Raw genomic sequence first — 16,808 nt, 5'->3', positions numbered from 1 at the left:
TGGAATTTTATCTTTGAAACGCCACACTTTTCTTTGAAATCGCTTTATTAGTTCTCGTGCAATAAGCGTTTTTGTGAAGCTCTAAAAATTACAACTACAACATTTGAACATAGCCCCCATACCTTAAGGTAAGACGTATTCTACGTCAAAATGATAAATGAACGTGAGATACTAAATTTAATAACCCTTATTTGATGTATCGTCCTGTTTAGAACAATTAACACATTCCATAGATATTACAAGCCAAAGTTTGATTTTGAAAATTCATACACTTTGATTCAATTGCGCGGGCTAAAGATAAGTTGTAAATTAATCTTTCGTGGCCAATAACAATTGGCTGAGACCTAAGACATCATAATATTACTATTACAATACGGTCAAATGCCTCTTATTTTCCCCCATACAAAATCGACCCAGCCTAATACATATGTATATTGGAATGACATGGCATAATACCTCGTTCGAGTTGACATTACATAGCACGACATGAGGTTTTTGAAAATGACATTTTTACAGAAAATGTTGAATTTCGCAGTACTTTAATATTTCCAGTCATAATTTCATAAATTTGATGCAAAATCAATGAGAGCATTCCGTCAAATACGTTCGTTCGGGAAAACTCGGATATTTCCGTGAACTCGAATACTACGTGATTGCCTCGGTATAGATATAAACAACAAACCGACATACATATACATATATGTACATATGTATGCGGGTAGTGGAACCACATTTCCTTTAAAGAAATACTAGTCGGATTAAAAACCAGTTGGAAAAGGACATTGCTCCTCCAATAGGCATCAGAAGAGAAATATTTGGCATGCTTTATTGAACTCAGCGAAAATCGCTTAGGTGGTTAAAAACAAATATTCGATATTGTCACACAATGGGGAGGTATCTACAGTTTTATGGCCGCCTCCGGACGGCAAATGGTTGTAATGAATTTTCCATTGCCTGCTTATTAGAAAAAAAACCTATTTTTGTAGGTAATTTTAAAGGTCAAGTTAATTTTCGTTTCCTGAATTCTCCATTTCAAAGTTTTTAAAATACCGTTACACTTATTTAGCCAACTCCTCTCATTCTATAGATATCTTATTTCGTCTTCGAAAAAATATAGCTTTAATTTTTTAGCTACTACTGATAGTTAAACGTTACGAGATTTCGAAAAATTTCGACAAGATGCTGTTGAATAAGATCTTAGTTTCTTCAACTTTACATAAAGTTTGGTGGCAATTTATGTTGCATACTTACCCAAATTTAAAAATATCACCGTAGAGAGTATTATGAACGGCGCTGACTTTCCGATTAAATCGTAAAGTATGCTACCAAATGGATAACCAAGCAATACTCCCAAAGCTATGCTACCTAAAATTATGCCCATCACTTTGGAGCGACGGTCCTCTTCCGGATAGAGCTGTAATATAAAATAAAATTAGAAAATTCGTATGCAAAATAAAGGCATTGCACAGATGTACATATAAGCACAACTCAGTCGGAAAAATAGGAAAGGGGAGACCTTTTTTAACCGACTTCAAAAAACTTCATAACTTTGGACCACTTGAACCGATTTCTTTTTTTTTATATCGGAAAGGTGGTAACGCAAGGATGTTCCCATACTAATTTGGTTTAAATCCGGTCATTGGATCATGGAAATAGGTTATTTTTTTGCTAAAAAGCTGCTTGTTTGATTTTAAACCAACTTCACTAAAAGGAGAAAGGCTATCAATTCGTCGGAATATTTTAATTTATATATATTTTTATCTACATATGTTACCGCATAACTTTAGACCACGTTACCCGATTTCTATAATTCTTTTTTTTTTTTAAGGAAAGGTGTTACCTCACAGGTGGTCCCATATTAACTTGGTTTAAATCCGATCATCAGATCATTAAAAAATTAACGATAATCTCTCTTAAAAATTTTTCAATAGACACGGTACGAATTTTAAAATGGCCGGGAGTATTCAAGGGAAATTCTCTTTCTCGACACTCCCGATAAAACCGAAACTTCCAGATATTTTGAAAATCTTCCTTAAGTTTGCACTTTTTAATGTTGAGACAGAAACGAATGCCAAAGCAAAACTGAATAGCAGAAGATGTCAGCTCTTTTAATATGATGAAAGTAGAGTATAACTATAACTAGTAATATATTCTATTCTACTATCAAAAACCTCACATCCTTTCTTGCCGAACATACTGTTCAAATGTATATTAGTGTGTCTAGGAACATTTTTGTTTTTGGAAATTTTATATGCATATCCCTTGAGTATAATAATTTATACAATAAAACTATTATTGCTGTAGGATGGTAATAAATCGTGCCGATTTCAACTTTGGTTAAGAGACGGTACAGAGATCACCCTCCGTAGGACAAAATGTACTTCTCACACATGTAAAACTCGACATTCGTAAATATACATACTTTCTTAGTTTATCAAGGATATTGAAGGATATCAATCTCAAATTTCTTTTTTGAGGACATTTTTACATGACTTGGAAAAACTTTTTGTAAATATAACGTCCATCTCATAGGCGCTAGTCCCATGAGACTGTAGTTAACCTTGTTGTAGCTCCTGACTGTAATATCCAAACATTCGCTTTTGATAGGAACAATTTATTATTTCCGAATTGTGCATGCTTATGCCTGGCTTGGAGCATCTCGTCATTGAATTCCGTTAATTTTTGGTTAGAAAGGATTTGAGTTATGTTTTGTCAAATTTGGATTTGAGATAAACCAGTGTCAGTGTCACTTTTAGTTTTGACACCGAAGGTGGCTCAATGCTGAAACCGAGTTTTACAAAATAAAATTTTACAAGAGATGACTGAAATTTGTTCAAATGTACTAGCATTTCTAACTTAGAATATATATTCGAGTTTTTGCTAACGCACAAAGAGATAAAGTGCAGACTACTGACGTTTTGGCCCTTTTCGACCATAGAACCTCCAAGCAGCCCTTCTGATACTGCCTAAACATTGAGGTGGCAAGACGACGATCGGTAAGTTTGGTTTGGTTATTGGTTGTCTTAAATATGGTGTGCCCATGAACGAAAGACACAAGATCACGCCTTAAGGAAAGAAAGAAAAAAGTTATTTTCTAGCTGTTGAAATCTCGACGCCATCTTTGTTGTAAGAAGTAAACAACGAAGAGAACAAAAAAAAACGCGTAATTGTTGAACGCATGAATAATCATTTTTATTATGCAAATTCTCCTATAAATCATGTCGTTGTGTTAAATTATTCTTTACCTTATGTGTGCACACGTTGTCACAAGCGAAAATTAAGAAAATTGCAGTAAAAAGCCACCACCAAATTGTAAACAACGAACAAATGTAAACAAACGGCTTATGTCAAAATCGCCCTACTTTTTTCATAAGTGCGATTATAACGGGCCACTCTTCTGCTGTCGTGATCTTGTCTTTTTGGTTCATGTGGTGTGCCTTTCAATCTAGAAGGTCTCGTTGGCCCTACAAAAGCTCGTAAGGCTGGTCTTGTGTCTATCCGCAGTGACCTATATAGATGCGGTTCTCTGCGAGACACTGTGATTCGACTATATGGAGGCTGGTGGAAAAAGGTCATCTGACAGTTGTTAAAAACTGCGAGTTGTAGACGCTATACGACACTAATCTTCCCCATATTTTACAATTAAGGGTTTCTGTTGAAAGAGAGAGTACAAACTAAATTTCATCGAAATCGGATAACATTTAATGTTTCCAGCCACAAGAGTGGAGGCAATTATCTCATCTATACTATATTTCAGAATACCTTATTCCTAAGAAAAATTCGAGCTTTAGTAAAATTTCAGCGAAACCCGTGCATGTTAACTATTCTTTCCACCTGCCTCCAAATAGTCGAAACAGTGTGCGTCGTGAGCTTTCTAGCCAAGAAAACTGGACGTCCCGTGTTTGCTCAGCAGCACTACCGATTCGTTCTAAGTTTGTGATAGGGAGTCCCAATCCTGTACCAATTAGTATTTGTAGAGGCAGTTGCAATCCCCTGTGGGTCTTCGCTGTTGTAGAAGAGCTCGGTGTAGCTTTATTTGAAGTAGAGTTGGTTGTGTTAAGCGTTTTTTTTAAGGTGGCGGAAAAGTAGGGGCGTGTGCCTATACGGAGATCCGCTGTAATCGGGTAGGGCTGATTAGCTTCGGTATCCGGAGCACTCCGCACGCCACTGGGCTTATAGAGGGCCACGGATTCTTAGTACGCGTCACATTATACCTTGATCTAGGAAGGGATTTTCGGTAAGAGGGAACAACGTTGCTTAGATTAAACCAAAAAAAAAAACATCACTTTAGCAGTGTAGTATGAAAAGGAGACTAATTACAAAGTATGCATATCGAATTTTGAAAAAAGTCTATGTCAGTTTAAAGTACATATGTGCATATACATATGCCTACATACGTACCTGCGCCACCAGACTCATACCACACACGCCAATACAAGCCGAGCCGACACCCTGTATAGCGCGCGCAAGTAACAGCTCCATGTATGTCTCGCCCACAGAAAAAACTATAGATGAAGATGAGATACCGTTACATATATAAAACGAATAAATTTGTTCAAGAGCCAAAATTAACTTTTCCAACATTTACACATACCTAATGAAGATAAGAGCAGCAGAAATGTGCCTGCTACAATCGGCAATCGATAACCAAATTTAGTAGTCATGTTGCCGACGATTGGGTTGAATATTAACTGCACCAATGCCTTCATCGACAACAATATCCCAATGGAACTGTTTTCACTGGTCAAGCTATCATATGAATCTGCACGTCCGCCCGTAGCTTTGCCGTCAGGATTGATGTCAGTGACAGTGCGTGCTCGAGTAGTGGTGGAAGTGACGGATTTGGCGGCAATACTATCATCATTGGCAATCGCTTTAACGAACTCTTTTTGTATGGCGGCAGTGCCTGTGGAATTTCCGGTGATTGCGCTTTTCGTCATTATCCCACCACCTCCGCTGCCACCACCAGTACCTGCGTTAATGTAGCGCAATTGCTTATGCTCAGCGGGCGTAAGTATTACTTTATCATCGACATGCAGCAGCGTAAAGTTTGACTTGCTGGGTATCGGATGCTTCGTCATGATTGTTTGTATGGGTTGGTGTGCGCCATCAATATACCGATAGGCCAAATTGTGCGGTGATGTGAGGGGATTGGCTATACCGACACTGAGAGCAGCGGTTGTGACATTGTAACTGTTGAATGTCTCCAACGGAGTGTGTTGTGTCCTGTTATTTATAGTCGCTAGGTAATCGGGCAATATGGGCACTAAGTAAAGAATGTGCGTGCATATGACGGATGTTTTTTTTTTGGAGAGAGACAAGTAAAGTGAAAGTGTATGTAGAAAAAATAAATATCAAAGAATGCACTGCACACAAGTTTACAAGTTTTAAATATGTACATTAAGGGTGCGTTCTGAAATGCCAAAGCATCAGCCTGTTTTACTTCTAAACTATAACTGATGGAAATGCCTTATTTACGCATATTACATATTTCCATCAATTATAGTTTAGAAATAAATGCGTCTGATGCATTATGAACACACCCTAAACCAGTGCTCGCCAAAGTGGTGGTCCGCGGACCGGTGCCGGTCCGTAAGCCATAAGTCGCCGGTCCGCAAAGGGCGTCGCGAAATGGACAACGATTTTTTGATGTTTTATATTACTGTTTAATGAGGCTATATACAACTTGTATAATAAAAACAACTTAAATTTGTTAAACATTCATAAAAAATCGCTAATATCTGCTATCATTAAATGGTAATAGGTCATATATAGACACCCGGCTAATAAAGAAATTCATTTAAACAAATTTTAATACATATGTGAGATGATCGTAAACGAAAAATAATCAATAAAAAAAGGTACCGGTCCCCGACGTAATAGAAAAACTGCAGCCGGTCCGTCACACTCAAAAGTTTGACGAGCACTGCCCTAAACCATTAAAACAGTATACATACATATGTACCTACTGAACTGATAGCAAAATTAAATGCACATTATCCTAAAATTGGGTCGTTCATAAAGGGCACAAGTCGGCTTTATGTACTTTGTGATATCGCGTAGGGGTCTGAGGTGGGTAAAATCCTCTAAACTCAGTTGGAGGTAAGAATGAATTTCGTCTAATGGGTCGGAAATAATCTAATTCCTCAGAAAAGGATCAGAAGCGAGCAGTGACGGAAGCGCTACAGTTTCTTCCTCATTCATATCACGATGGCTTCTAAAGAATTCGTTCCCAGAAACTCCCTGTCTGGCTACATGTAAAAAATATAATTAAACAGCGCTCCGAAAGTCCTGCCATTTTAAAACAGATTTCCAAATTACTCAGGCCGATGAGAGATGATTTATTGCATTCCTCCTAGGTACATACAGTATTGGTCATATATATAGAACCTCTTTTCAAAATGATATTGTTTGCCACTTATGTTAATTTATTTATTTTTAAGAATTCTCTTACAAAACCCATATAAGCCCAAGCTTAAAACTTTGTAGAAAATTAAAAAAAAGTGCAAAAAATTTTCACCCAAATTTCAAACTTTTTTTTCTCAGAATTGTTAGTTTTTTGTTTTTAATTATACAGTTTTATATCCAATTCAATTTTAACGTGCAAATTTCAAGTGGTTAGAAATTTTCGTTGATTTTGTAGATTTTTTTCCGTATTTGCTTTTATAGAACGAATAAATTCTATTTATTTGTATATGAAAGAAAACCGCAACACCTTCGGTAAGAAAAAATTTAAAAAAGTCAACGGTAGTTTTTAGTTTTGGAGTGCAATGGGGTATAGTCGTTGCGCTGGGTATGCAGTTACAGTTGCATGGCTATACTCAATCCCGACTCTTGCGTCCTCGTTCGCGCACTCTGGGCAACGTGAGCAACCCATGTGCGAGATGCGGTAACCAATCCGAGTGGAGCCTTGGGTCACGGCAGAAAGAGAGGGAGCTTCGGTGGGGCCACTCTGACTTATTCGGTTTAAGGGCTCACTGAAGTCTGCAGCGTCTGTTCACCAGTAGGTGCGGCTGCAAGCGGGTGTCTGCTTGGAGCAAGCGGCTCGCTATATAAACGTGTATTTGGTTGCGAAACCACCCCCGTCCCAGCAATGGGTTGTGCGCTGGGCTTGGGACCCGCCACGTAAAAACCACTTCCAGTGAAGAAGCAAGGCAAAGCCTCGGATGAGACCCCCCCTTATGATGACGACCACGGCAAACGTTTAAAGGACTACGATTTGAGGGCATGCACCTGGAATGTCCGGACCCTTAATGGGGAAGGTGCCTCTGCCCGGCTGGTTGATGTCCTCGTAAGGACAAAAGCTGACATCACCGCCATCCAAGAAATGCGTTGGACGGGGCAAGGCAAACAATGTCTGGGGCCTTGCGACGTCTACTACAGCTGCCATGTAAAGGAGCGCAAATTCGGAGTTGGATTTGTGGTGGGAGAGAGACTCCGTCGCCGAGTACTGTCGTTCACCCCGGTGGACGAGCGTCTAGCCACAATCCGCATCAAAGCGAGATTCTTCAACATCTCGCTCATCTGCGCCCATGCCCCGACGGAAGAGAAGGATGAGGCATCCAAGGATCTCTTCTATGAGCGCTTGGAGCGCACGTACGAGCGCTGCCCCCGTCATGATATCAAAATCGTGCTTGGCGACTTCAATGCCAGGGTGGGCAAAGAAGGGATCTTTGGAACCACCGTCGGAAAATTCAGCCTCCACGACGAAACGTCCGACAACGGATTGAGGCTGATCGACTTCGCCGGGGCCCGAAACATGGTAGTATGCAGTACTAGGTTCAAGCATAAAAAGATCCATCAAGCTACCTGGCTGTCTCCGGATCGAAAAACGAGAAACCAAATCGATCATGTTGTGATAGACGGAAGGCACGCTTCCAGTGTTTTAGACGTACGCACACTCCGAGGCCCAAACATCGACTCGGACCACTATCTTGTTGCAGCCAAGATACGCCCCCGCCTCTGTGCAGCAAAAAATGTGCGCCCAAATATGCAAGGAAAGCTTAACGTCGAAAAGCTGCAATCACAACAGACAGCCAGCGCTTTCGCTACTCGACTCTCACACCTGCTCTCAGAGAGCACTCTTCAACAAACCGACATATGCGAGCAGTGGAACCACATTTCCCGCTCATTAAGTACCGCCGCCGAAGAAGTAGTCGGATTTCAGCGAGCCCGAAAGAACAACTGGTACGATGAGGAGTGTCAGGAAGCTGCAGAGAAAAAAGATGCCGCCTACAGGGCCACGCTGCGATCGGGCGCAACGCGCGCTATGTGGGACCGCTATAGGGATCTGAAGAGGGAAGCGAGACGTATTTGCCGCAACAAGAAGAGAGAGGCAGAAATACGTGAGTGCGAAGAGCTTGAAATGCTGGCCGACAGGAGGAATGCCCGAAAATTTTACCAGAGAGTTAGGCGACTTACGGAAGGTTTAAAGACCGGGGCGCACTCCTGTAAGAACAATAATGGCGACCTAGTAACTGATGTCCAGAGCGTACTTAAATTATGGAGGGAACACTTTTCCGCCCTACTAAATGGTAGCAGCACGGAAAGTTGTGGAGAAGAAGAACCCGAGCCCGCAGTCGATGATGACGGAGTCGACGTTCCACCGCCTGACTATGACGAGGTACGTATAGCAATAACGCGGCTGAAAAACAACAAAGCCGCTGGAGCTGACAGCCTGCCAGCTGAGCTATTCAAGTACGGCGGCGAGGAGTTGATAAGGTGCATGCATCAACTCTTGTGCAGAATATGGTCAGATGAACGCATGCCCGACGACTGGAATTTAAGTGTGCTCTGCCCAATCCACAAGAAAGGTGACCCCGCCATTCGCGCCAACTACCGCGGGATCAGCCTTCTAAGCATAGGTTACAAGGTCTTATCGAGCGTATTGTGTGAAAGACTGAAGCCCACCGTCAATGAACTGATTGGGCCTTATCAGTGTGGCTTTAGACCTGGCAAATCCACCATAGACCAGGTATTCACAATACTCCAAATCTTGGAAAAGACCCGCGAGAAAAGGATCGACACTCACCACCTATTTGTCGACTTTAAAGCCGCTTTTGACAGCACTAAAAGGAGTTGCCTATACGCCGCTATGTCTGAATTTGGCATCCCCTCAAAACTCATACGGCTGTGTAAAATGACGTTGAGCAATACCACCAGCTCCGTCAGAATTGGAAAAGACCTCTCCGAGCCGTTCGCCACAAAACGGGGTTTCAGACAGGGCGACTCCCTTTCATGTGACTTCTTTAATCTGATGTTGGAGAAGATAATAAGAGCTGCAGAACTGAACCGCTCAGGAACAATTTACTACAAGAGCGTGCAATTGCTGGCTTATGCCGATGACATCGACATCATCGGTAACAAAAACCGCGAAGTCTGTTCTGCCTTTTCCAAGTTGGATAGGGAAGCAAAGCGCATGGGTCTGGTGGTAAACGAGGACAAGACGAGGTATCTCCTGTCATCAAACAAACAGTCAGCACATTCGCGCCTTGGCACCCACGTCACTGTTGACAGTTACAATTTCGAGAAAGTAGAGAATTTCGTTTACTTGGGAACCAGCATTAACACCGATAATAATGTCAGCATTGAAATCCAACGTAGAATCACTCTTGCCAACAAGTGCTACTTTGGACTGAGTAGGCAATTCAGGAGTAAAGTCCTCTCTCGACGTACGAAAACCACGCTCTATAAGTCACTCATCATGCCCGTGCTGGTATATGGCGCAGAAGCATGGACAATGACAACATCCGATGAGGCGGCTCTTGGAGTGTTTGAGAGAAAGATTTTGCGGAAGATTTACGGGCCTTTACGCGTTGGCGACGGCGAGTACCGCAGACGATGGAACGATGAGCTGTATGAGCTTTACAACGATATGGACATAGTGCAGCGAATTAAAATACAGCGGCTCCGCTGGCTTGGTCATGTCGTTCGAATGGACACCGACGCTCCAGCTCTGAAAGTATTCAACTCGGAACCCGCTGGTGGTAGCAGAGGAAGAGGGAGGCCCCCACTGCGATGGAAAGATCAGGTGGAGAAGGACTTGGCTTCACTTGGCGTTTCCAATTGGCGTCAGTTGGCACAGAGGAGAAACGACTGGCGTGCTTTGCTGAACTCGGCCAAAATCGCTTAGGCGGTTACAGCGCTAAAAAAGAAGAAGAAGAAGTTTTTAGTTACTTGAATCTTGCACATTACCAGAACGGACTAAAAAACGGCGTCCCAAAAAAATTTTGGCACTTCTGAAAAAAAGGCTTGAAATGTAGTTGGATTTTTTTGAGCTTTCCACAAAGTTTTAAACTTGCGTTTATATGGGTTTTGTTAGAGCTTGAACTGTATTTTAATTTAATTTTTTAAATAAGCATAAGTGGCAAGCAATATAACTTTGAAATTGTGTGAAATATATATGACCGATACTGTACTATATGTATGTATGTATATACATTAGACCGATCCAGAAAAAAAAGTTCGCTACTCCGAAAAAAAATTTGGATTTAGCCGAAGATACATATTTATATTTTTCGTCATAACTTCGCAAACAAATTTGTTTTTGCCGAATGGTGGGGTCGCCTTTCTATACTTTTTGGTCTTATCAACGGCATTTACAGTCGGATCTTAACGTATGATATATGTATCGAACCATTTTTTTGTTCTAAAGCTCATTGACCTTAACTACCTCGTTCTAGGGAATACCGATCAGATCTGACTTCCTACCATCGTAATGTGAGTAAATTAAAGCTCTCCAAAAATTAATTAAATTTTTTTTAAGGAAGTATTTTGATTAAATTTAATGTTGGGTCATAACGATGAGAATCGATGGATAAATTAACAAGCAAGCATCAAATAAAAATGTGCACTAATTTGTTGTGGAGCAGAAAATAATGTTACTCATACGCCATATCGTACATGGCCTTACTAGTGCATACTCGTACTTGGCGTATGAGTACGGTGACCATAAACATGAATTGGAAATGTAGCACAATTTTTCAAAAATATACCTACACATATTTAAGTAGTATAAAAATAACAAAAAGTATAAATATTCCTAAATTTTTAATCCATTTCATTCCTTAAACATAAATCACATTTTCTTCATTGGTATTATTATTTATGAAATTATAATAAAACATAATAATTACTATTGTATACTCGTACATGGCGTATGAGTAACATTTTCCAGGTTAAAGTTTGAACTTTTTTTCATTTTCAATGCAAACTTAAAATGAAAAAATTTGGGAAAATTACCTGATCTAGAAATTTTCAAAACGTTTTCAGGTTATCGATATATACATATATACGTATGCACATATTTACAAAGAACGTGCATTAAATTTTTTTTTCTCATGCAAAATAATTTCAAATATTTCGTTTATTCAGTAAACAAGGGAGTACTTAAAAAAATCATCCAACAATTTAAAATTTTTGAATGTCTACCTGCACATTATATCNTAACCTGTTATCGATATACATATGCACATACATATATACGTATGCACATATTTACAAAGAACGTGCATTAAATTTTTTTTTCTCATGCAAAATAATTTCAAATATTTCGTTTATTCAGTAAACAAGGGAGTACTTAAAAAAATCATCCAACAATTTAAAATTTTTGAATGTCTACCTGCACATTATATCTAAAGGACCATAGGCGTGGTCACTCCGCGATTTTGACAGTTCTAAAAGTAGTGACGAATGAAGTCAATGTAAATTTTTCGGTAGTAGATATCGTTTGATGTTTAGTAAATTCGAATTCTCTTATTCTTTAAATAAGAGTAGGTGGAGTAACATATATTTTAAGTACATTCTTTAATTCTTTTGTTTTAATCTATAATAAATAATTGTACAAATTTACTCCTCGATGTTTATATCGACTCCTTTGCGCAAAATTATCGTATGTTAAATTTTTTATGAAATTCACTTTTTGATGCAACATTGTTTTAAAACCCATAACGCATCACCTGTTCCAATATTACGGCTTCAATCCCAATAGCTACCCCAAAAATTTAGTGTTAATTTTATCGCATGTGACAATAATTTTTTTCTTGTGGGCGAAATTTTCATATGGGCTAAGAAATTAGAATGTAGGGTCTCTACATCTTTCTTGCGTTTATTTACATTTCTCAATTATCTCAGCAAATCTAAATTTTGGTATTGATAGTGCTAGCTAAAGCAGAGAAAAATACACTTTCCTGTAAAATTTGGTTTTTGTAATATACGATAATTTTGCGCAAAGGGGTCGATATGAGAATTGAAGTCGGTTGTGTTTTATACTAAAACTGACTAATCGTCCTCCATTATTATTTTGGGGGCACGTTTTACACAGCGTTAGTTTTTGTGACTTTTGCACCTTTTACGTCTTCCGCACGGCTTCTTCTTTAAGTCAGATATGTATTGATTCGTCCGTTGAGCTTTGAATAGATTAACTAACTGTAAATTAGATTTAGCTTTGCATCTGGATAACCCAGCACTAAAACAGAAAAGTAACAGTGGGTTTTTAGGAATTTTGCGTTGCTGATTAAGAGTATGGAGCTTCATTTAAAAAATTTAAAATTAGGGATTCAATATGGCGGCCAAAAAAATTATAATCGACTCGATTCGCTTAAAACTTTACAATCAGGGGTTCTTAGAGTGGCTGATTAAAATCGAACGTACCTACATACATACGTGGCGTATGAGTAACATTCTCATATCGACCAAGCTCTTTAATTTGATACCTAATTTTTGAACATCGAACGAATTAGTTGCATCTAAATGCTACAAGAACACATTGCTGCAATAGGGCTGCCATAATCCTGAACCTATCGACCAGTAGCTCGTTTCTGTAACAATTCTCTACCAAAGCGAATTGAGATATGAATTCGCCGCCTTGTTCTCTACTGCTAATGACTATTAGAGAATGACGTATATTCTCTACCAGTAGAGAAATAATCGGTAGAGAAGAGTTACAGAAACTGGCTACAGGAAGCTTATACCCTATAAATACTTTGCATTATTTGAAGTATTTTCTGATATTATAAGCAATGTAGTTTTGTCGCATAATCCGTATAGCTGAATGATTGATGATGATGAAATGCTCAAATTTTGAATTTTTTAACCGACTTCCAAAAGAGGAGGAGGTTATCAGTTCGTCGGAAATTTTTTATTTTTTTTGTATGTATGTTATCGCATAACTTTGGACCACGTCAACCGATAATTCTTTTTGCATCGGAAAGGTAGTGTCTCAGAGGTGGTCCCATGCTAATATGGTTAAGATCCGATCGGTGGATCATGAGATATATGTATATATATATATTTTTTATATGAGAGTTGAAGTCGGTTTTTTTTGCTAAAAATTACTTGTTAGTTTATTTGGTTAAAATTTAATTTTGTATCTTCAGGCAAATGCCAAAAAAGTGGAAGTTCCTGAACAGGTACAGGCCTCTCGAAATGGGTTGACTTGGTCCAAAGTTATGCGGTAACATGCATAAAAAAAATTTAAAAAAAATAAATAAATATTCCGACGAATAACCTCCTCCTTTTTTGGAAGTCGGTTAAAAAGAAAGAAGGTAAACCCATTGTTCAATATGTTCGAAAAAATGTTTCATTACCGATTTTTCGACTACTAATGACAGAAAGCTCAACCGTTAAAATGTTTGCTAAAAACCAAAAGGGTGTCCGCATTGACTTTATTAAAAAACCAGGCCAATTTAAGTATAGACTAGGACACCAGGACAATTTGTTTAAATCAGGACAAATCCTGGAAAACTGCATTTCCAGTAAAAATATGAAAGTTATCAAGAAACAAACTGCATTTTTGAATTCAGCGTCAAATTAAGTAAGAAACAAATTTTATTTTACATCCGCCCACAATTCTATTTTTGACCACATTTTATATGGAAGGTAAGCTCTGTCTGGCAGTTGCATTTGGAGCGATGCGGTAACTGCCAATAATTTTTAAATAATTCAAATATTTTCTAGACAATTGATACATTCGTTATTTTAATCAACACAACTTTTCTATCCAGATTGCCTATCATTTATCCGTTACGGAATTATTTGAAGTTAAACCTAAACATTTTCCTTCCTTCCTTTTGGTAAATAAATTTTCATGGAACTTATTTGAAAGTTTTTTAGTTGATTGAAATTGGATGTAGCTATAACCCGATTATGTAACTGTAACCAAATCATGCGTTAATGGAAACATATATTAGCCCAGTCAAGTGAGCTCAATAAATAGGGGTAAGCTTACAATAATTCGTATAAAGCTTGAAATTGAAATTGAAATTTGCGAGTGTTGCAAAGACCATTATGAATGAAATATCGAAAGTCCCCCATCGATCCAACGTCTGCAAAAAAAAATATTCAAGTTCAAAGGTTACATAAATTGCTTTTTCGCATTTTTCATCCAAATTGTACGGTTTATCATAAAAAAATTATAGTTAAAAAACTAAAAACACGCTTTTATTACAACAAGAACTAAAAAGTATAAAATAATTTGTAGATATAGCAATTCCGTTTAAGAAGAATAGGAAGCTCACTAACCTGATTTAATTTAACTGTTTTAAATTAGCTAAAAATAGGATTAAAGTGATTGACCCGTAGTTATAGTCAAAATAAAGTGCACTGTAAAGTTAGTTGCAGCTTTTTGGCATAACTTTCAATGAGATATCTGTAAAAAAAAACATAATAAACAGTTTTCACAGGTAATTGCATAATCTCAAAAGTGTTGATTTTGTGAGAAAAAACTTTTGCTGAAAAATGCAAAAAATTCATTTATGTGACCTTTGATCCTGAACACATTTTTTTGCAGACGTGAGATCGATGGTATTTGCAACGCTCGTACCAATTTTCAGACTTATGCGAATTATTGCCACCTTGAATGTCTAACTTGACGGGTATATATATTTTTATATATATAATTGTACCAAGTTTTCTCTGTTTCATTTGTTATGAATACATTAATTTGATAAAAGTAGAATCAACTCAATATTCTCTTTCCATTCTCAATTAAAACAATACACTTTGATAGCATACCAATTACAGTTAACAAAACATTATCCAACAGCAACGCGAAGTAGACGATAACAGCAATAATACAACGATTTGTATTTCCGAAATTCGGTGTAGAAGAGCGTCTTTTGCCACTAGCTGCATTTAGCTCGGATGCTGTGCGCACAACACTTGAATGCATCCGATCGTCCGTAATATCGCCGGGTTTTTGTTCAGACATACCTATTATTTTAGGTACGCAACGGTTGGATGAACTTTTAATCCCCGTTTAATAAGGATACGGATAACTTGATTTGCTCTAAACGCCTACACATACACACACACAACGCGTACCGAATAATATATGTGTGTGCGTATATATTATGTATTTACACATGCACTAATTGCCAACGAACATTTTAATTGAATTTTCAGTATTATGCGTGGCAGGAGCTGCCATATGCTTGACGAATAAGCCACCGATTAGTGACCCTCAGGGCAAAATCGCAAATCACTAATTAAATTAGAACCACAGAATTTAGTTTAGCAAATTATACATTCGGAAGTATTACTGATGGTATGCAACTAAGTAAGTATGCATGTATATCCTTCTCTATACGGCACTCAACAGGTGTCACTCTTTCAGCTGATGGCGAACAATTGAAAAGCTTCGACACTTTGCCGAGTCAATTTATAGTCACAAACATGTTGCTTGTTGCTTGTTTCTTGTTGTTTACTGCTACTTACTGCTACTGCAGGCTGCCGTTCATTTTGTGCTCACTCGGGTGTGCTTTTTATGGCTTTACCCATTGACAAGTCATGTCCTGGTGGCAACAATAAATGAGCAGAGGGAGGAAAGGAGACAAAATTGCAGGGGGCTATAGAAATACAGGCACTGTATCAATCAATACAATTATGCGTGTACATATGTATGTATATATATACATAAATACGTATAGATACATACATCTGAACATTAGACTGCATCACGCCTCTGGGGCACATACATAAATAAATATATAAAGTAGGGCTTCGGATGGACATCGACGCTCCAGCTCTGAAAGTATTCAACTCGGAACCCGCTGGTGGTAGTAGAGGATAAGGGAGGCCCCCACTGCGATGGAAAGACCAGGTGGAGAAGGACGTGGCTTCACTTGGCATTCCCAATTGGCGTCAGTTCGCACGACTGGCGCGCTTTGTTGATCTCGGCTTCAGATCAACGGCATTTTATTTCGCTCCGAGCTCCACTCTTGCTCCACTCCAGCCCCAATAAAAAACTTACGGTGGTTTTTAGTGCCAAAGAAATAATAATTTAAGCAAGTTTATTAACTGAAGGTTTTTCTATTGAGCTTGAGACCGGCATCATTGAATTTTTTTTTGGAAAAACAACAATGAAAATAAATCGTTACTAAGGCTAATAACAAAAACAAAATATTGAGAATTTTTCTTTAATTAGCTAAGGAGCAAATTAATTTCTTAGCTCTTTGCTCCAGCTCCGCTGCTCCTTAGCTCCTTGCTCCTTTGCTCCCCTCCGAAGCCCTTTTGAAAATATGTATCTTTAAAAGAAAAAACTCAATGTTTCATTAAAAAGTTTAGATTTCTAAAATCTAACTAACGCCAAGTGCAGCCAAGTCCTTCTCCACTTGGTACTGCAGTGGCAGCCTCCGAGGTGAATATTTACTTTCCGAGCTAGAGCGCGTTGCCAATTTTTGAGATCTCAACCTTGACTCATCTCAGCGTAGTTAGAAACTTGAAAATTTTTGCAAACCATTCATTTACGAATGACGCCATTTTTAGACGAATCTTCAAAACTTGGTGTTTAGTCAAAACAGTATTCTAAT

At 38.4% G+C, this 16,808-nt stretch overlaps 2 protein-coding genes across 2 annotated transcripts in view; both read right to left on the bottom strand.

Annotated features, from left to right (window-relative positions):
- Gba1a (Glucocerebrosidase 1a) overlaps positions 1-231 on the bottom strand; it is a 3,630-nt gene extending 3,399 nt beyond the window's left edge. The window contains exon 1 of the mRNA XM_017625480.1: positions 186-231. Coding sequence (XP_017480969.1) covers positions 186-231 — 46 coding nt within the window. The remainder of the gene's footprint in view (positions 1-185) is intronic.
- A 773-nt stretch (positions 232-1,004) lies between these two features.
- LOC108370195 (synaptic vesicular amine transporter-like) lies at positions 1,005-15,653 on the bottom strand. Its single transcript, XM_017625482.1, has 4 exons — positions 15,013-15,653; positions 4,595-5,266; positions 4,402-4,505; positions 1,005-1,414 (listed from the first exon to the last, which is right to left on the bottom strand). The coding sequence occupies exons 1-4, from the start codon at positions 15,206-15,208 to the stop codon at positions 1,235-1,237; spliced, it is 1,152 nt and encodes a 383-aa protein (XP_017480971.1). The 5' UTR covers positions 15,209-15,653; the 3' UTR covers positions 1,005-1,234.
- Between the last annotated feature and the right edge of the window lie 1,155 nt (positions 15,654-16,808).

The sequence above is a fragment of the Rhagoletis zephyria genome, unplaced genomic scaffold (assembly GCF_001687245.7).
Source record: "Rhagoletis zephyria isolate East Lansing unplaced genomic scaffold, Rhagoletis_zephyria_1.1 Rzeph_scaffold_04061, whole genome shotgun sequence".
Classification (NCBI taxonomy): domain Eukaryota; kingdom Metazoa; phylum Arthropoda; class Insecta; order Diptera; family Tephritidae; genus Rhagoletis; species Rhagoletis zephyria.
The sequence above is the reverse complement of the archived record's forward strand: the minus strand, read 5'-3'. Positions and strand labels throughout refer to the sequence as shown.

Excerpts from the sequence above, each read along its gene's own strand:
- LOC108370195 (XM_017625482.1), bottom strand. The coding sequence starts at position 15,208 with ATGTCTGAACAAAAACCCGGCGATATTACGGACGATCGGATGCATTCA. Across the intron at positions 5,267-15,012 it reads TGTTTTGTTAACTGTAATTG|TGCCCATATTGCCCGATTAC; the intron begins GTATGCTATCAA and ends TTCTTTACTTAG. Across the intron at positions 1,415-4,401 it reads GTATGAGTCTGGTGGCGCAG|CTCTATCCGGAAGAGGACCG; the intron begins GTACGTATGTAG and ends TTTATATTACAG.